This window comes from Anarrhichthys ocellatus, unplaced genomic scaffold (genome assembly GCF_004355925.1).
Source record: "Anarrhichthys ocellatus isolate YVR2014 unplaced genomic scaffold, GSC_Weel_1.0 scaffold4, whole genome shotgun sequence".
In the NCBI taxonomy this organism is placed as follows: domain Eukaryota; kingdom Metazoa; phylum Chordata; class Actinopteri; order Perciformes; family Anarhichadidae; genus Anarrhichthys; species Anarrhichthys ocellatus.
The window spans coordinates 5,202,405-5,222,850 of record NW_022280034.1 but is presented as its reverse complement, the minus strand read 5'-3'; the positions used below and the strand labels follow the sequence as shown (position 1 = coordinate 5,222,850).

General features: G+C 44.5%; 2 protein-coding genes across 5 annotated transcripts; one reads left to right on the top strand and one right to left on the bottom strand.

Moving 5' to 3' along the window:
* Nucleotides 1-500: 500 nt before the first annotated feature.
* On the top strand, nt 501-11,074 carry fbxo11b (F-box protein 11b). Of its 4 annotated transcripts, none has more exons than XM_031843062.1 (22): nt 501-822; nt 2,092-2,255; nt 2,438-2,498; nt 2,747-2,888; nt 2,967-3,096; nt 4,843-4,926; nt 5,071-5,203; nt 5,360-5,466; nt 5,949-6,060; nt 6,723-6,829; nt 6,919-7,056; nt 7,143-7,360; nt 7,527-7,707; nt 7,839-7,961; nt 8,496-8,581; nt 8,742-8,818; nt 8,903-9,046; nt 9,646-9,756; nt 9,855-9,962; nt 10,051-10,159; nt 10,571-10,669; nt 10,869-11,074. In XM_031843062.1, exons 1-22 carry the CDS (start codon nt 735-737, stop codon nt 10,996-10,998), a joined length of 2,652 nt encoding a protein of 883 aa, XP_031698922.1. In that variant the 5' UTR covers nt 501-734; the 3' UTR covers nt 10,999-11,074. The 4 variants fall into 4 exon arrangements, with proteins under 4 accessions (XP_031698922.1, XP_031698921.1, XP_031698920.1 ...); XM_031843061.1 differs by having other exon boundaries at nt 2,744-2,888; XM_031843060.1 differs by having other exon boundaries at nt 2,438-2,519.
* A 1,174-nt stretch (nt 11,075-12,248) lies between these two features.
* msh2 (mutS homolog 2 (E. coli)) lies at nt 12,249-19,475 on the bottom strand. The gene is made up of 16 exons (XM_031843058.1): nt 19,195-19,475; nt 18,857-19,005; nt 18,088-18,372; nt 17,800-17,946; nt 17,516-17,665; nt 17,115-17,248; nt 16,565-16,764; nt 16,071-16,180; nt 15,833-15,956; nt 15,170-15,320; nt 14,986-15,083; nt 14,446-14,691; nt 13,525-13,729; nt 13,192-13,439; nt 12,939-13,111; nt 12,249-12,735 (listed from the first exon to the last, which is right to left on the bottom strand). The coding sequence occupies exons 1-16, from the start codon at nt 19,400-19,402 to the stop codon at nt 12,559-12,561; spliced, it is 2,805 nt and encodes a 934-aa protein (XP_031698918.1). The 5' UTR covers nt 19,403-19,475; the 3' UTR covers nt 12,249-12,558.
* Nucleotides 19,476-20,446: the final 971 nt, after the last annotated feature.

The window sequence follows — 20,446 nt, the reverse complement described above, 5'->3', positions numbered from 1 at the left end:
AATGTGTAAACTTCTCAAGATAAACATTTCTTGAAGCCTAACTCCAGTCTCTGCCCTGCCAATGCTCGGTATGTTAAACACACTCACATCTTCACTGATATATGGCAAATAATAAATCAGTTAGATAGAAAGACAATTAGACAAATTTAAGACTGTGCTCTTTGTTAATAATTAAGGAAGGGCGATTGTTGAAATGATTGGTTTAAGTAAAGACTATCCCTTGTCAATGTGGAATACTGTTACAAAATACTATAGCTCTATATGTACCTGTGACAATGGGGTCTAAGGCTAAGAATTGTCTTTCAGTATTATTAGTGCATTGATCAAATCGCCGCTTGACCGATCCCGAACCCCAACAGAAAGGTTTGTCAGGTCGTCTAATACGAAGCTCCTGATTGGCCGCTGTAGGACACCTGTTATAAAACGCCAAATATGATTGGCCGAGCGGACACTCACGCTCTTTTTCTTCTCGCGATTGTTTCCCGTGTGGGTTAATGGCTCCTCCTGCTACAGACTGAGACGAAGCTGGCACTGAGCAGCGATACGGGGGGAGCTGTAACACCACGGAGGGGGAAAAAAGCGATTACACCCCAAATACCAGCGGGTTTTTGATCGCAATTGTCTGGGTGTATCTTGGAAAAAAGGCTGCGCGGGTGGTAGTTTGGGTCGAGGGCTAAATTTCGAAGCGGGCGGTCGAGGATAGCAGTCTATTTTCTCAACAACCAACTCCCCAGATGAACTCCGTCAGAGCCACCAACAGGAGACCCAGGCGAGTGTCGAGGCCGCGCCCGGTGCAGCCCGAACGGAACAACGGGGACAGAGGTACGCTTGCGGCCACAGTCGGCTAACTACTGAAGACGGAAGCCGTGTCACGCGCCAACAGCCTTTACATAACCGTCGTTTCTTTTTGCTGCCGGCCTGTTTACCACTCCTAGTCACGGCGGGTTCAGCAGGAAAAACCGAGGCTTCTTGCTCTGTAGCTTAGGCCAGGCCGCGCTTTGTTTGGCTTGAGTGATTGGGGCTAGCTAACACCGCTAGCTAGCTTACCAGGTTTATGTGGAGGTTGAGGGGGGGGGGTTGTCTTCGCGGAATGTAATGCGTATGTTAGCTAAACGGTCAACATTAATAGCGCATATTCAGGTAACAATAGCTGGAGGCAAAGGGATCGACTTCACACGCTCTGACCACAATCTGCGTGTCTTCTCTCGGCCGTCGCATTCCCAGCTGTCACTAACGATTCTGACGGGGTGTAAATATGCGGCGTCTTTCGGACTGCCATTTTTGGGGTGTAACGTTAACAAAAACATTAGCAGGCGAATGGGGCGGCAGTGTTAAGCCAGTTGACCCCCGGCTTCAAGAAGCCACGCAAGATCAGCTGTGTTATAGATGATACGGTGTGGTTTTGGATGAATTCTCTGTGTCCATTTTCTCTGCTTGAGGCTGTAATAGTTCAAAGCTAACGTAGCCAGCAGATTGGACCCATATCCCCTTCCTTGTTCTCGGAGCCTGTTAGCCGTAGCTCGATTTGTTTACACCGCGGATTTGCCAGCTACGCAGTTCAGTTTTTAGCCATTAGCCGCACGTCTGATCCACTTTCATCTGCGGCCCTTCATTTTTGACAGCACCATAAAAGATGAGTGTCATTCTGCACAGAACAGGACCCAGAGACAAATGCACATTGTCTGATATCAGTTGTGTATGACTAGACATGAAAGACTGGCAATGTGACTGCAGGGGGGTGCATCTGCCATTATCAATCACTAACCTTTGTCTGCCATACCAACTCTCACCCTGTCTGTTAGCCTGCGTAATGTGCTTACAGCGTGTGAGATGAATGCACACCATTGTGTCATTAATGAAAGAAGAGTAAGTGTGTCAGTGGTTAAAGTGTTTCCTGCATTGACTGGAGACCTTTTTAGTTGTGTATTCGAGCAATAGAGTGATGATTGTGCTTCTCAGAGAAATACCCAATGTTTTTTTGTTTGTTTTTTTTTAATTGCATGGCCTTGCCCTATACTGCAGCTTTGTGCATTGAAGTGCCTCTTGACAAAGTGGTTTATGTATAGGAAATCTGTTTTCCTCTTTGTCCAGATGAGGAGGCTCCTGCAGCAGCTGCAGCAGAGATGGCTATTGAGGAGTCTGGACCAGGAGCTCAGAACAGTCCCTATCAGCTTCGACGCAAGACCCTGCTTCCCAAGAGAACCGCCGCTGCCTCTGCCACCGCCTCTGCCTGCCCCAGCAAGGGCCCAATGGAGGTTGGACTGAAACATTAAAGTGGATTTCTTTTTTGTGCATTGGCCACAGTGTGCATGTCTGATTGATTGTGTTTTCCTTTGAAAGAACAATGATTCTGTGACAGAGCAGTACATTTTCCAGATGATTACTTAGTGCTTGAATCTTGGCATTGAGTTGATACCCTATTTCCCCTCTTTCACAGGGAGCTTCCACTTCATCAACAGAGGCCTTTGGCCATCGAGCCAAGCGGGCACGAGTGTCCGGTAAGAGCCACGATCTGCCAGGTGTGTGTTAAATCTCCGCAGCCGGGGAAAGGAGACTGTTAGCTTTTTTTTTTCTTCCTCTTTTTTTTTTTTTTTTTTGGAATCTTTATTGATTTTCAGTGTGCGTTAGTAAATCTTGTTACTTTGCAATCCATTTAACAGCATGACTTCATGGTTTAATGTGCTTGGATTGAAACAATTTGTTCCCTAAACCTTACATTGTGAGTGTGTTTGTGTGTCTTTAGCAGCCCCAGCAGAGCAATATCTGCAACAGAAACTTCCAGATGAGGTTGTTTTGAAGATCTTCTCCTACTTACTGGAACAGGACCTCTGCCAGGCAGCTTGTGTCTGCAAGAGATTCAGCCAGCTAGCCAATGACCCCATCCTATGGTAAGTGCTGCTGAAGAGATGGAAACATGTCGTTTCATTAAAAGGCAAACAACTGAATTGTGGTATTTAATATTCAAGGAAGCGTCTATACATGGAGGTGTTTGAGTACACACGTCCCATGATGCATCCTGAGCCAGGCAGGTTCTATCAAGTCAGCCCTGAGGAGCATGAACACCCAAACCCCTGGAAGGAGAGCTTCCAACAGCTGGTAAGTCTGACCTCCTTAGTTTTCTGTGTTTTGTTTTACTGTGAAAAAGAAAGTGCTCTCTGAAGAGCATCAACATCTTTGTACACACTTGGTTTATTGTTTCTTAACATTGTCTCTCTATATATATATTAAAAATAAACAATGTGCAGTTCTGAAAAATTCATATATGGCCTTGCAATAAAATCCATGCCACTGCCACTGGAGTAATAATATCTCACTTTGGGAAAGAGTGCCTGTAAAGTTAAAACACGTCACACACACATACATTAGAAAGAGAAAGCAGTCCTATTTTAATCTCTTGAAATACACGGGGAGAAAAGGAAGCATAGCTATCACAATATAACATGGATAAGCACTGAGGATGGGGTTATTCCGGTGTTCAGAGCGATCGGCAATAGCGGATGCCTTTGCCAATGTAAAGACGTATATTTCACGTGTTTCCCGTTAATATATTAAATTATTACTTTGAATATTATTAGTGGTAGTAGCATTATATTTAATTTAATTTGCCCTGTCAAATTTAGGCCTAACTTAATTTGTAGAAAATGAAAATTAGTAATGTCCTCCTTCAGTGGAATTTGCAGCATGAATGGCTGTCGTTTGAGCCAAGGCGAAAACAACACCGTCAACATTTAATTTTCTTTGCACAGCACATTAACAGGGTTCCCACATTCGTGCTAAAGTGGCCGAAACTCCAGATAATGCTCTGTCCCTGGTACTGAATGGAGCGGAGGAGAGGTGGACAGAACACGCGTCACTTCTGTTCAGGGAGAGAGGTCGCAGTGAGCACCAAGTACGTGGCCAAGTCCACAGCGCACCGCTGCAGAGGAAATGCACCGCACGGGGCCAGCCGGCCCACCTGTAGAGAAACGAAAAATATTTTCGGTTCATTATAAAAATGTGGCGGGGCAAAGAAGACTTTGGCGGGCTGCCACAGTTCCATAGTTTGTTCTGTCTTTAAACCGCATATACAGTATTTCTCAGAAGGATCTCAGGGTTCAGGCTGTTCACAGACAGATCAGTGTAACATGTTCATGTGACTGTAATGTTGTTCTAAGGCTATGTCAACAATAGTATCTCATTATCTATTTATGTAAATCCAGAGTTCCTCTCAGGCTAATCATCATCTGAGGTTGTGAGGCTAATGGAAGGCAAACATGTTTGCTTTTTTAATTATAATGTAAAAGGGAAATTCAAGGTGAAAGTCAAACATTGATCACAGGCACACATTATAAAAAACAAATTGCCATTTGATCAGCTGACTGTTCTGTTCTGTCCCACCTCTTACTGTTTGTGATGTCTAGAAATTAAAGAGTGCAGCGTTTGGCTGTTGCATCCATTGTTCCGTTGTTGCCAGCGGTTCCTAATTTAGGGTTCAGGGGTTGCAGTATAGTTAAAAGGACAGGAACCAGAAAAAACTATTTCTGCTACAGTTAGACTTATGCCTTTTTTCCCCAGTAACTTAATAACATCATTTAACGTCTTAAGAGGAAGACTCTGGTTGATGTATTTGCAGCCAGTGGACATGCAAACGGGCAACAAGGGGTCACAAGTAAACATTGCTTTGTTTTAAAGAGTTGTATTACAAAAACATGGGGAACCACTGATGCTCTTTGTAGCTCTTTGTGGAACCCCCTTGTGTGTCAAAATGATTTGTTTAACCAGCAATGCCTAGGTGGTATGAGGAGCATGTTAATGTTCGGTGTGATCACCAGGAACTTGATTTTGGTGTCTTCTGTATTGCAGTACAAAGGTGCTCATGTAAAACCAGGCTTCGCTGAGCATTTCTACAGTAACCCCGGCAGATACAAAGGCAGAGAGAATATGCTGGTAAGTCACGGCCAAAAGACAAAATCCTTCAGGATTTATTTCATTGGCCATAGCGCTGACATTTATGCAAAGCACAGCCAATGTAAACACCTGCTTGTTTTTGTGTATATTCTGCCTGAACGTGTTCTTCCCTTTCTCCTGCAGTATTATGACACCATTGAGGATGCGCTGGGTGGAGTGCAAGAGGCCCACTTTGACGGTCTAATTTTTGTCCACTCTGGGATCTATACAGATGAGTGGATTTATATAGAGTCCCCCATCACCATGATTGGTGCAGGTATGCGTGCTTCCCTCACTATAAAGTACATACGACTTTACCTTGATGCTTGCGCCGCGTGCAATCAATATCTCTCTTAAGATAGGATGCAGTCTCAGTGGTGCTGATGTCCATATTCATGAGGGTGTTAATGAGTGTTTCCTGCTTTCCTTTAAGCTCCTGGTAAAGTAGCCGACAAGGTGGTGATAGAGAATACTAGAGACTCAACGTTTGTCTTCATGGAGGGCTCAGAGGATGCCTATGTGGGATACATGACCATCAAGGTGAGCATAGATCTCACCTCTCTTGATTTTATTTTTTTTTAAATGTAAGACAGAAGGTTTATGAACCATGTGCATTATTAAAAGGGTTCAGACTATCAAACTGAGTTTAACACAGTGTCATACAATGCCAATTACACAATACAAACACAAGATCTGGGTGTGATTTTTCACATCGATGTTGGTTGTCTGGGTTGTTTTGTACGTAGAGTTAAACCAGCTTTAATGATTTATGAGTTGTCAGACAAATGTGACAAGAATGTGAATGTTTCTCATCTTTATGTGACATCGTATTGATTATTCTATGTCTCCCGCGGTGTTGGATTTCTCTGTGTTCTGGTTTTATCCTGTTATCAGCGACCAGTATTAGCGGCACTAATGCCTCCAGTGGGGAGAGTGGTGTGGATGTGGTGGGTGGAAAAAAGCTTGATGTATTGTCAGTAAGCGCAGCCACTGTCTGACTTCTGCTGCTCTTCTCCCTGCAGTTTAATCCTGATGATAAGTCAGCACAGCACCACAACGCCCACCACTGTCTGGAGATCACAGTCAACTGCAGCCCCAACATCGACCACTGCATCATCCGCTCCACATGCACAGGTAACGCACGCACTGACATGAGCACCTGTACAGCACAATGAAAAGAACAATAACAGATCATTAAATCCGACAGTAGAATTTACTGCATGGATCTTATATTGTACATATGTTGGTGTGTTCTCCTGTTTTAACAGTATTGAGCCATGTTTTTCTATAGTTTGAGACGCAGTGTGTTAAGTGTCCCTATTTATGTTACATCACTAAATGATCTGATCAATTAGGATTTGTGGGTTGTGCAGTTTATAAACGTAGCTTTCAAAGTTGGCTCCTCCATCGCAGCTCAAGGAGGATTACGTAGCTCGCCAGATTCCCTCTCGTTTTGGAACAAGCTTTTTCCGTTTTCCTACGCTATATTTGGCGTTTTTATCGCCGTTGTGTCCGCCCCTTTTCGTAGCTTCCTCTTGAGGCCCCTGTCTGCAGATACAGACACTGCCACACACTTTTATTTTATAAGTCATGATTGAGGGAGATCATTTTCATATGAAGAGTTTAAATTGTCTTTTGGAAAAATCCTATTCATCTTTTGGGTTTTTTGACTGTTGCTAAATTGATAGAAGTGATAAAAGTGACGATTACTTGCAGCTCTACTGTAGTGTAACGTGTGTGTGTGTGTGTGTGTGTGTGTGTGTGTGTGTGTGTGTGTGTATTTTCTCTGTGTTTAGTGGGTTCGGCTGTGTGTGTGAGTGGTCAGGGAGCTTGTCCAACCATCAAACACTGCAACATCAGTGACTGTGAGAACGTAGGACTGTACATCACAGATCACGCACAGGTAAAAGTTACTTTTCCCGCCGCAATAGCAACAAATGATTCGCCACAAATACACACACGGGCTTCTGACTCTCTTCTCGTGTGTTCCAGGGCATTTATGAAGACAATGAAATCAGCAACAATGCGCTAGCAGGAATTTGGGTGAAAAACCACGGTAATCCCATCATTAGACGTAACCACATCCACCACGGTCGAGATGTCGGAGTGTTCACTTTTGATCACGGCATGGTAAATACACACAACTGTCACTTCATACATTTTACCTGAAAGATTCATCACGGACCATCTAATTCGTCTTCTTTGCTGTGCTTCAGGGTTACTTTGAGAACTGCAACATCCATAGAAACCGCATAGCAGGCTTTGAAGTGAAGGCCTACGCCAACCCCACAGTGGTGCGTTGTGAGATCCATCATGGCCAAACAGGAGGCATCTACGTCCACGAGAAGGGACGGGGACAGTTTATAGAGAACAAAATCTATGCCAATAACTTCGCTGGGGTGTGGATCACATCCAACAGCGACCCGACGATACGGTGAGGACACACACATCAGACTGTTTGTGTTCAATGGAGACAGCAAATGTGTTACGGCCAGCATGTCCTATATTGATACAGACAAACACACGGTCGTGTATGAATTTTGTCTCCAGTAGCATGTTTATTCCAAGATTGTGACTGTTTCTTTCTTTTTTATGTCTAGGGGAAATGCTATATTCAACGGTAACCAAGGAGGGGTGTACATATTTGGAGATGGACGGGGTTTGATAGAGAGTAACGATATCTATGGTAACGCCTTGGCGGGAATCCAGATCCGAACCAACAGCTGCCCCATTGTACGGCACAACAAGATCCACGACGGACAGCACGGGGGCATCTATGTGGTAAATACACTCGCGGCTCAGATGTAATCCTTCTCCAGCAAGAACAGACACTTTTTCTGTTTTTAATAAGATCTTAAACACCCCCCCCTCTGTCAGGACGTTTTGACAGCTCCCGCTGCCTTATGTTTCAGCACGAGAAAGGCCAGGGGGTGATTGAGGAGAATGAGGTTTACAGCAACACACTGGCTGGAGTCTGGGTGACCACAGGCAGCACTCCTGTCCTCCGCAAGAACCGCATCCACAGTGGAAAACAGGTGAAATTACCATGGTCAAACATTGCACATGTGTACACCAGCAGATGAAATCTCATGCTTCAAGAGTGAGAAGCGATAAACAGCATTGATGAGCTGCTATATCCTGACAGTTTGATTTGAGGAATACAAATACTGCACATTTAGTTAGAAGTAAATGCCAGATATACTGCACCATGTACGTGCACAATGCAATGACGGCCCAGCATCTCACATGTTCTACGTGGTAAAATGACAATGGAGTCTTGTGGCTTTAAAGAGAAAAACGTTAATTTGAATCCTCCAATTATCAGAAACGGTTCTTTAACTGAGGTCTTTGGCTGTCTTTAGATCAGTTTTCTTAATTTACTTCTACGTCTACTTTCCTGTTTTGGGAAAAACAACTTGAATGTTGAATCTACAGTTTATAGCTACAATGTCCTGATTGTGCCGATTTCATAGTAAAACAAATTTCTATCTTTTCTTTTTTTTCAATGTTGTAACAATCTGTCGTTTCTTATTCTTTTTTTTTTTTTTCTTTTTTTTTTTTTTTTTCAGGTGGGCGTGTATTTCTATGACAATGGGCATGGTGTGCTGGAAGACAATGACATCTACAATCACATGTACTCTGGTGTACAAATTAGGTAAAGATTACCACCTTTAAGCAGTGAATACACTGAATATACACAATATGAGATACTTTTTCTTACCATTATACGTAAAAGAATAAACATGTTACAGCTGTTTCTTTTTCTGCTCAGTTGTGTACGATTACATTATTGAATTGCTGTTGAATCTTGACAGGACGGGGAGCAACCCAAAGATCAGGCGTAACAAGATTTGGGGAGGCCAGAACGGAGGGATTTTAGTCTACAACTCAGGTCTGTATTTCTCAATCCGCTGCCCTGTTTGTCTCGTATGTAGTGTCTGTGTACTTGTGTCTGATGGGCTCTTTAATACAACAGGTCTGGGCTTCATTGAGGACAATGAGATCTTTGATAATGCCATGGCAGGGGTGTGGATCAAGACGGATAGCAACCCCACACTGAGGCGAAATAAGATTCATGACGGCAGAGATGGAGGCATCTGCATCTTCAATGGAGGCAGAGGTACTTAAGCACAGTCTGTAGCCAGATAATATAGAAAGCATCACATGGCTTCTGACATGTTGTATGTCTGATTCAACACCGTTTGTAGACCCCCTTTGTATCGATTATTTGATTTTATTTCGCTGCCCGCCGTAGCAAGTGAGGGGAATCTGCCTGTAGTGAAACGGATGAGCTCACAGACAGACTGGGAGCTTTCATCAATCAATATAGATATGGTTAGTACGTTCAAAACACATATACGGAGGTATATTTCTGTGATTTAAACATCTAATGGCAAGCGTTTGTACGTCATGTAAACAAACCACGTCATCAGCTTTGTGCTTGAGATCAAACTGGAGACGTAACCACTTAAAAGATGGGTGGAAAAAGTACTTGCTATATTCCGACTTTTGTACTTTTTAAACAAAACGCACGTTTCATATTGTGATATTTACTGGAAATGACATTAGCCAGCGGCAAGTGGGGAAACGTTCAGCTCCCTGTCGACCTCCCTCCAGCCAGCTGCCACTTTGTTTAGGTGTTTGTGGTGAAATCGCGTGTGAAATCGCGTGTGTGATTCACGTATTACAATTTTCTTCATGAAATCTTTTTCTCCGTAGGTTTGCTGGAAGAGAACGACATCTTCAGGAACGCTCAGGCCGGTGTGCTAATCAGCACAAACAGCCACCCGATACTCCGCAAGAACCGCATTTTTGATGGCTTCGCTGCAGGTTAGCTTCTTTTTTTCCAACTCCACATGAACACAAATAACATCTCGGTTTCTGTCTCCTTTCGGTGCTGATGACGGATGTTTCTTTGTCTTCTCCAGGTATTGAAATCACTAACCACGCCACAGCCACGCTGGAGGGCAACCAGATCTTCAACAATCGCTTTGGAGGCTTGTTTCTGGCCTCGGGAGTCAACGTCACCATGAAAGGTAACTGGCTACTTTGGACAAAGATTTAATGCCCACAATCTTACTAGCTTGTTTCTAATCACATGTTATGCCCCACCCCCTCTGTCAGATAATAAGATTCTGAATAACCAGGATGCCATTGAGAAGGCAGTGAGCAGAGGACAGTGCCTCTACAAGATCTCCAGCTACACCAGTTACCCCATGCACGACTTCTACAGGTAAACTGTGTCCGATGAATTCAAGTAGAGCTGAAAGATTACAACGCAAGACTCATCTGGAACTAATATGATCAATGATCATAATGGTATGGTCAATTAATCGTTGTGTGAAGTTATTTTTGAAGCAAAAAAGCTTTCCAGGATATCCAGGTTTTACTTTTCTGATGTGACAGTTAAATAAATACCTTTTTTAATTTCTTTGGACTGTTGCTGGACAATACAAGGAGTTTGAAAACATCAACTTAGGCTTTAGGAAATTGTGGTTGGCATTTTTTTGTTTTTTATTCTTTCTAATTTAATTGAAATATGATTAAAGTCCTATTAGATTAGTAATTGTCAAAAATCCACAAAATGTCTCCCAATAAACCATTTCTTATGTAAATTAATCTGTTTTGTCTTTTATCTCCCCAGATGTCACACCTGTAACACAACAGATAGGAACGCCATCTGTGTAAACTGCATCAAAAAATGCCACCAAGGGCACGATGTAGAATTTATACGGCATGATCGGTAAGACATTTTTGGTTCGAGGCGGGGAAAAGATCTCGGAAGTCATGTTTGTGATGATGTTTAACATTGAAAAAACAGTGAAAATCATATTTTTCAATTCCACATTTTGTCTTTTTAATGTACCTGAAGAGTAGTCTCTCACTTCAGTATATTATGAAGGGCCTCTGGTTCATAATCTCTGGTCTGTGTTCCCTTTTAGGTTTTTCTGTGACTGCGGCGCGGGAACGTTGTCCAACCCGTGTACACTGGCCGGGGAGCCCACACACGACACAGACACTCTGTATGACTCGGCGCCGCCCATCGAGTCCAACACGCTGCAACATAACTGAAGGCATCCGGTCCAGTTACACTCTCTCACATAAAGCATATAAAACACATTACATTGCACACACAGCCATTCACACTCACACACACACATCTGCGCACACACACACAGTTGAATACACGCATCCACTTTGCAGCCATAAGGACCCAGAGAGACACTGTGATTGCGGCGCTCTCAAATGGGATCACGGTGAAAAGAGGAAGCAGCTTCCTGCCCGCTGCAGTCAGACTCGCTGCAGCAGAGGCAGCCTCCACTAGAGGGAGCGGTGGAGCTGAGGGTAGACCGACAGAACGGCCACAAGAGATTCATCGCCCGAGTATTTCTGTAGATGAGAAGAGAAGGGCTATGCAGAGGGGCTGTCGATGGCAGTGCACGAAGTATCCCACCCCACCACCCGGTGTTAATCCTCGGCTCCCAGCCCTTCTTCTTCCTCACAAATACTGCTGTCAAAGAGACTTCCTGCTTCCTCACAGCTGCCATCCCCATTGGCTGCCCCAGGCAGTTGTAACGAGGCAACAGATGGGCGGATGTGGCTCTGTTGTGTGTGGATAAAGAGCAAGATTGTGTATGTGTGATGGAGCACTTGGGCTTTTTTAAAAAAAAAAAAAAAAAAAAAAAAAGTTCTGATCAGTGGATTTTATTTCAATGCTTTCTCATGTAGTTTTGTATTTTCAAGCAAAAAGTTGACTGTATTTGAATGTCTTTTAATTTTTATTATATATTATAATTATTTTTATTTTTCTTTGGTTAGCGTCCCTCCTCCAATCCCGCCTCCAAAGCAAAGTGCAGACACTCGGACGTCCCAGTGGTGAAGTTCTTTCTGTGAAAGAGAATTTAAACACTAAAAACCCTCTCCAGTATATTAGCTTACATGGCAGGTGGAGGGGCTCCACACTTGTATAAAGGTGTGAGTGTGTTGTGTACAGTGGAAGTTGTGTGTATATGTTTAAGTTGATGCAGTCAGTGTTTTGTGGAGAGGGTTTCAATAGGAGGCGACAGAGCTCCTTTGAACTGGAACTGAGGAGTCAATCTGCTGTCCCCCCCCCCCCCTTCCCCCCCCCCCCCCCGTCTCCCCCTTCTCCCCCACCCCCCCGTGTATCGTGGTGACTGTGGCTCCTCATGCAGCCTGAATCGTATGCATGTACCATAACATCTAGACTTAATATATTGTGAAGTACTCAATAACCATTATGTAGATGCTAGTTGGAATTCAAAAAGGGGTATACTTTCTTAGAAAGACAAAAAAAGAAAACAGGAAACTGGCCATTTCTAAGAAAATAAAACTTTATTAGATCACAGGTGTCTTGTTTTTAAATTCACACCCTGCAGAATTACCCACAAGTGTCCGGTCGTACTAAACAGAAATGCTGCTGAAGGACCACAGGAGGTATTGGTGTAGTTCAGGTTTACATAACGCTAACAGCATGTATCCCATCACCCGCAGTGTTTACGAAGAAATCTGGTGTCAAAAAACACTAAGACGCATCCAGAATTAATTCTTTATTGAAAAACTACAACATAAACTGTGGTTCGCCATGATGAACACGTGAACGCGAGTCTAAAATCAAGCTGTTTTTGCAGGAACGCAGCGTGAAAGGATCTCTGTGATATATGTGTTGTTTTGGGCGACGAGCTGCTGCTTCATTTTCTTGAGGGCCGCCTTCACCTCTTCTTCACTCATGGTGTCAGCAGGGAGGGACTTTGCCTTCTCCAGGAAGTCCTGGATCAGGTTCTCCCCCACCTGAAGGACAGGGAACAATAAACAGCAGTCAGCCTCATGATTATGTACGTTTAGGTCAGTTGAAAAAATGTTCTTGTAGTGGGAAATTCTACGATAAGTAACCCCTTTTACACGACCCATTGATAATTTAAAACGAGATGACATTTTTGTGGCATGACTGCACATGATGTTAATTATGCATGGCTATATATTGCGCAGGGTACTTGTTTGTCTGTCCGTCGTCTCTTGGCCTCAGGCTCCTCCTGCTCAGACTTCTCCCCCGCAGGTTCCTGGAACTCCTCCAGCTCCTCTGCCTTCTCCTTCGCCATGGCCACCACCGACGCCGGGAAGCACGCCAACTCGGCAACGTGGATTCCAAAACTCTGATCGCACACACCTGAACACAGTCAGGGGGGCCTGGGTCAGTTCACCTGCCTCCTCCACAAAATAGATGTGACTTTATTGTGCCGTGCTGACCTGATTTGACTCGGTACAGCATGGTGAGTGTGTTGTGGGAGGTCAGGGCTGTGACGTGCAGGTTGTGGACGGTCGGCTGCTGCGCCGACAGCGCCGTCAGCTCGTGGAAGTGAGTGGCAAACAGACAGAAGCAGCTGATTTCGGAGGCGATGTGTTCGCTGATGGCCCACGCCAGGCCGAAGCCGTCGTACGTGGACGTGCCTCTGCCGAGCTCGTCGATTATGATGAGCGAGTTCTCCGTGGCCGAGCTGGAGGAACAACACCCGCGATGAGAAAAGGCTTGTGTGTGTCATCTTTTGTAGTTTTACACCAGCTTGTGTGTCTTGTTCTTACCGCAGGATGGCAGCTGTCTCCAGCATCTCGGACATGAAGGTGGACACTCCTTTGACCTGGCTGTCTCCCGCTCCCACCCTGGCCAGGATGCTGTCAATCACGCTAAGCTCCGCCTTCTCGCACGGCACAAAGCAGCCAATCTGAGCCATCAGAGCAATCACACCGACCTGACGGATAAACGTCGACTTGCCACCCATATTTGGTCCTGCAGACGAGGGGAGAAGAGTCGCGAGTTTCATCATCACAGATTAACTTGTTTGGCTTCAGAAAAGGAACTCGACGAGGAACTAAACTTCTAAGCATTCGTCTGTTTACTTCACATCTGAAAAACCGTGAAGATTGTGCTTTTTAGGACGTTTACGGATTAAAAAAGACGACGACTGAGGTAACACAATTTTCACAAAACAACTGAGCAATTGTGAGACTGATTTCTGAATCAATGGAATGGGTGAAAAGCAGAATGGAAGCTCTAGATGGTCTGCCCAGGGCTCCCACGTATCTCCAGAGATCCTTTTCCAAGATAATCTGTCTGGATCACACCATCTCTGTGGAAGTCTTAATTTAAAAGGACATGCAGTCTATGGCACTTAAAGGTTATCTGTCATGGTGTGATCTATTGTAGCTCAACAAGGCAGCGTTGTTTGAAAAGACAAAGCTAGTGAAGTAAAAAGAGCACCGTTGCTAAACGAGCTAGCGAGCGTGTCACCTTAAACAACTGGAAAATTGGTTAACTGCTTCTCAGGACACGTGGGAACCCTGTCTGTCTTCTGAGTAATTGGAAAATGTGTGAAAGGGGTCACTCAGTGATAAATCTGCAGCTCGCATCAACTTTCATAGCTTTATAGTGAGTTTCACTCTGCTTTCAACTTTGATGTTTTTCTCCTAATTGTTCTACTTTGGAAGTGAGTCATCTCTTCATACCCGTTATAATATAGAAGTCCTTCTCTCCCTGGGCGAAGGACATGTCGTTGGGTATGAAGGCGGTGTCTGCGTCCGTCTCCATGCAGGGATGTCTGGCCTGCTTCAGCTCCATACGCCTGCAGCCTTCTGCCAACAGCCGGGGCCGAACGTACGGCACCGGAGCAGAGACGGACGCCACGGCAAAACTCGCCACTGCGTCCATCTGAGCCGTCACGTCACTCAGCGTCTGGAGAGGATCCACGTAACCTGCCGGTTCACAGAGTTCAGAGTGCAGCACATGCGGGCTCCTAAAAAAATGACTAAAATCTGATTAAAGAACACCATGTGACGACAAAACCAAACTATTTAGAAGTAAAAAGCACTGCATCGTTTAGTAGAAAATGTGAATGAAATCATTACTAAAAAAGGTCACACATCTAACTTCATGGAATTATGAGATTATCATGAGATTATCATTTCCACGTATAATTTAATTCTGTCAAATCGATTGCTGAGATCATGCTGAGAAGACAGTGAGCAGCATGTGATGACGGTCCTCACCTGAGGCGATGTTGATGATCTCTTTCACAATGGCATTCTGGGCCTCCTCATACTCCTCTCTGTTCTTGGCGTACTCCTCATTCAGAGCGCTCAGCTTACTGTAAACACACAACAGAGAATCAGCTGACAGCGAGAGCACCTCTATCCGAGGCAGACGTGGAGCATGTGACGCAGTGAGACGCACCTGTTTGTGAAGCGCACTCCGTTCTTCTGAACATCCAGCGTGGTGAATTTTTTGTTGTTCCTCAGACTCTTCTCCTCCTTGCAGGTGACTCTCAGGAAAAAACCCAGCATGGCGTTTGACTCCAGCTTCACCGTCTTACCAGCGTCCAGACCTGAAACACAAAGTTGCCCGAAGTTCAAAACATCATCCGGGTAATGCTTCGGAGCTTTGACCATTGCAAACGTCCAAATTAGCGCACGCCCCCCAAAAAAATCCCAAATGGTAACCCCACATTATTCCGGAGGAGATCTATAGACGGTCTCAACAAAGCCAGGTCTTATATTTAATACGTTGACGTAGGCCACAGTCTATTCATTTATAGGCCTACATATGAGTAAATTAGTTTTTGGGGCCAGTAAAGTCTTCAACATGTACAGTTATCGCTGGAGTTATTAAGCTAGCATTTACTTCACTCAATCAGTGTCTCTGCAGCACATGATGATCGCATGGTGTAATTGAATTGCTTTGGCGTTTTTGTCACGCCTTATCTTAAAAAAACTCATCAGCAGACGCCTAAGGTCACTCCCTTGAACTATAGAATCAAACTTCTTTGCGCAGATGTCCATCTGTTGCTTAAATAAATCATGGACTTGGATCCATTCGTGTTTGCTTGTGTATATTCACCCAGTTCTCTGGCTGCACTGTTCAGCACCGCCTGCATGCTCTTCTCCAGAGCGTCCATCTTTTCTCTCAGCTCACTCAGCGCTGGGTCGAACGATGCCTTCACCAGGAACTCATGGTGGTCAATCTACGCGCAACATGCAAGTACAAATGCACGTTAACGACGTGTAGAATTGTTAAACAATACGGAGGCAAGTATTCTTACATTGTACATGTGAAGATAAAATACTAACGCAAAGACCTGGTTCATGTCCAGCGTGGTTTCAATCATCTCCTGGTACTTAACAAAATCCGTTTGCAGGTCTCTGAGAGGAGAGAGGAACACCGCCTCCAACAGAACCTGGTAGCTACCTACAACACACACAAGAAAACAAAACAGGTAGTATGTACGGACAATGAATGAATGCACTCTACTGTACGTATGCAGGCTACTAATGCATATAAACCGTTATCAGGTTCATTACCAGCCTTCACTCAAACTTAAGGCAGTAAAGCCAATAAGCTTATTCCCCAAAAATGTAGAAATATTGCCTAAAATGACATTTTACAAGATTACTTATTTTATTAGCGGTTAGCTCCCCGGCTCCGCATGTCGAATTGTCCTTGTGCAAAATACTGAACCCCAATCTACCATTCAGATTAGATCCCGATGGGCAGGTCGGCACTATGCTCTGCCATCAGTCTATGAATGTGTGTGTTGTGTTCAGATAGTATCAACTGCAGGTTTGTGTGTACCTGAGTATCTCTCCAGGGCAGAGACGAGGGCGGGGAGGTGGCTCACAGCCTGGTAGACGCGGAAGCAGTCCTGCAGCGTCGCAGAGTGACGGTGGAACTTCTTGGCCAGACGGTGAAGATCAGGAAACCGCCGCAGCAAGTCCTCCTGACAGGTCTGCCTGAGCTCAGAGTCACAAACGAAGCTCTCCACCAGGTCCAGCCTACACACACACACACATCAGAAGTGTCCTCAAAAATGTGTCCTAGTGTAATGAATTTCAATAGCAGATTATATGGCAATCTAACAAATACTACTCTGGACTGCATCTACTATTACTCAAATAAAACACACGATTCATAACAGCACAGGCTGTTATTCAAAAGAACAGGGAGGTCCCGATCTAGTGTTTTGATACTTCTAGCTCCCCAACTGTTGATTAAATATGTATCTGACACACTGAAATAACAGCTGCAGCCTACTAAATCTGACGGTTTAATTTTCTGCAACTATCCATTCAAATATGCCTTAGGACATCCGACGTCACACCTTGTTACCGTCATTTAAAATTACCTTTCTTCTATTTTGGTTTTGTCCATGAGCGGTTGTTTGATCCACTGGTTGACGAGACGCTGGCCCTGCGGCGTACGGCATTTGTTCAACAGACCGGCCAGTGAATGAGCTCCGCTGGTGTCATCAGGTGATCCCTGGAGGATTACATTCAACATTAACATGTTTCCATGGCCTATTCGATCATCACGAGAACGTCTAGAAAAGAGATCCTGTGACATCCACAACCATAGAAAATGCGCCAGCAGCAGCAAAACAAGAGGCTCAGTAAACACCGTCCTGGAACGCCAATAAAATCAAAACTACATGCATGACTGGTGAGAAAGACAGTGGTTGTTTTTTGGTGATTTGGGTGAACTGACCCTTTCGTTAATTAGGGGAAAGTGTGAGGCCCCGTCACTGACCTGGAAGAGGTTCAGAGCCCTCACGGCAGCGTTGTCCAGCCTCATGTACTGACCCAGGTCCAGTGGGGTGAGACTGAAGGAGTTGAAGTTGGACTCGTCAGAGAGCAGTTCAAGGAAACGCACCACTGCGGCCAAGCACGACATGGCCACCTGTGAATGAAACCACCATATTTAAAACAGCTGGAGGGCACAAAAAGGCTCAATGACCCATTTCTTCATACGATGACTATATGTTTGTACGATGCCATGTGGAATCGTCGGGGGATCTCTTTCTTTTTGCTCACCTGCTTGTCCAGCTCAGGCAGCGTGTTGCTCGCCACGGTCTCTCCTCTCTTGGCCCTCAGCAGCCTGTTGAGATCCTGGACCATGTCCTTGCTACTGAACTCCGCCCTCTTCCTGTCCGAGATAAGCATGCCGCCGCGCTGCACCACCTAAACAAACACACGATAACCACAATGTCCTCTTAACGCCGTAATCGCACAATGTACTCATACAATACTTCGGCCTGTACCGTTAGTGGCCGTTAAAGAATGCTGACATCTGATGAAACACAATCCACTAAACACACATACCTCCCGTAGTTTACTGCCGTCGGTGTTGCCTTCGCCCTGGGCCAAGAGACACTCTTTGGGACTGATTTGGACCAGAAGGGACTCCAGGTTGGAGAAGATCTCGTTGTCTGGGAACTCGCACACTCCCATCGTCCTCTGGGCTGCGTCCACATAGCCGACCCCGACCACGCGCTGTCCGTCAGCTCCGGTGGCAAACCGCACGGCTACAACTCCTGCACAACCCACTGCTCCGGTTCCACCACCGAACAAGATCTCCTCAAACTGAGTCAAGTTTCCTGGAGAGGCCTGAGAGTGGAGGAAATGAGCCAGACGGACGAGAGGCAACAGACAGATGGAGACGGAGAAACAAGCCTTTATTTTATTGGTATATTTTGACCACTTGGAGGCAGCAGAAACAAGTTGTGAACACGAAATTGACATATTATCACCTTTAAATTGACATGGTAAAGACCAGCGGATAACTTGTTTTAAGCTGTTTCATGTCTGCCGTTTAACATTTTGGGACTATGTTGGACTTTTATCATACTATTAACATTAATGTGTTTGCATAGATCCATACACTGATCAGACCAATTCAAATTATGATGACTTGTCCATACTTTATATACAGTACAGGGCCTCTGCTAAGTGCCAGTGCTCCATTATACATAATGGAGCACTGGCACAAGGAAAGTAGGGACAACAACATGGCTCACCTACATTTAAAATGGTAGATGAGTCTTTAACAGACAGAAAACACACCGACACTCCTCGACAACCAACACAATACCTTGTAGTCGATCTTCCAGTCGTGCTCCTTGCTGCTCTTGCTGTGGTTCTTGTACACCTCTACTCTGTACTGCTTCACCAGCAGCAAGTCTTTAACAAAGGCCTCGAAGTTCAGCTTGCTCAGCACCACGCTCTCCAGCTTGCGACTCCCTGTAGACCAACAAGCCCACGTTAATGATAAAAAACAACCCGTCAGTGCGACTACATTTAAACTAGCTATGCAGTACCTAGCATGACTAGCAGCTAATGCATGCATTCGTAGCTAGCTTAGCTACAGCTAAGCTTCTATGCAGCCTGCTGCTGCCAGTTTGCAAGCTTCGGCTATAGAGGCGAGATTACCTGAGCCCAAATATTTGATGACCCCATTCGTCTTGAAAACTTCCTTCGCCGCGAATATGGCGTCCTTTCCGTGAACAGTGTAGTAATCGTTGCGGTCGAATATTCTGAAAGTCGTGTCCGGTTTCTTCGGCATGGAGGAAATGAAGCTGAGAAAGCCATGCTCAGCTGCACTGTCCAGAGACAGGTTCTGTTTCGGCTGCACCGCCATGCCGGAATCTCCCGCGCTGGTATCGCGCTGCAGCCAAACCGGAAACAAAGTTCTTCTTCTTCTTCTTCTCTGTGTTTATTTGCGGATCGCAAAGCAGCCAGCAACGTAAGAAAGATGCATAGCGCCAAATACTGTTTCAGAGCGTGTTGATTCATGGCATTAAAAACCCGAATACTAAGTGGTAAGAAGAAGGGGAAAAAGATAATAATAATATAGGAATATTTGAAATGTGCTCAACATATTTCAGTTTTGAAATAAAATACTATAAATTGATTGTTCAATTATTATAATTTTCCATCAATTGCTCTTGCTTTGTCTCTGCTGCTGCCTTGAAATATAGTTAATTACAAAATAAAGCGATCTAATTAACCAACATTTTTGTTTATTTGCAGTTGCAAAAACTACTTTTTGGTGAATCACCACTAATGGCACTGTAAAAACCTTCAGCCTTGAAATAACAGATGACCAACACAAATAATGAGTGGCTAGCATTATCAAATATTCCCACACACAGTGTAAAAACACTGTGTGATGAAGTATATCCACATCATTTAGTCTTACTTCATTAGATTGTGCAAGGGGAATTTGGTATTATATGATGTTGGCATGCATTGCATTAATTGCGGCTATTTGATTTTTAAGGATTAGTTTTCAACATTGATCAGTTGCATTGCATTGAGCATCATATACTTATATGATTGCTGGGTATATTTTAAGGACTTTGAATGTATGTAGAAAGAAAGAAAAAGTAATAATACAATTCTTCAGCTGAGGGGAAAGTCCAAGACACAGTGGGAACTGTTGATTGAAATGGTAGAACATAAAGGTTAATTACATGCCTGCATGTGAGAATATTAGCTCCCCTTTTCCCGGATCTGTGAAAACACATGCTGCCATCGAGTTTTCAAGAAACCGCATGACTAATATCATCAGCAACAGCACAATCAATGTGTTTCCATGACAAGTGATCATACTCTATTGTTCGTTTGTCAAAATGACAACACAACAGGCTGTACTGCACTATTATCATTTACATGGCAAACC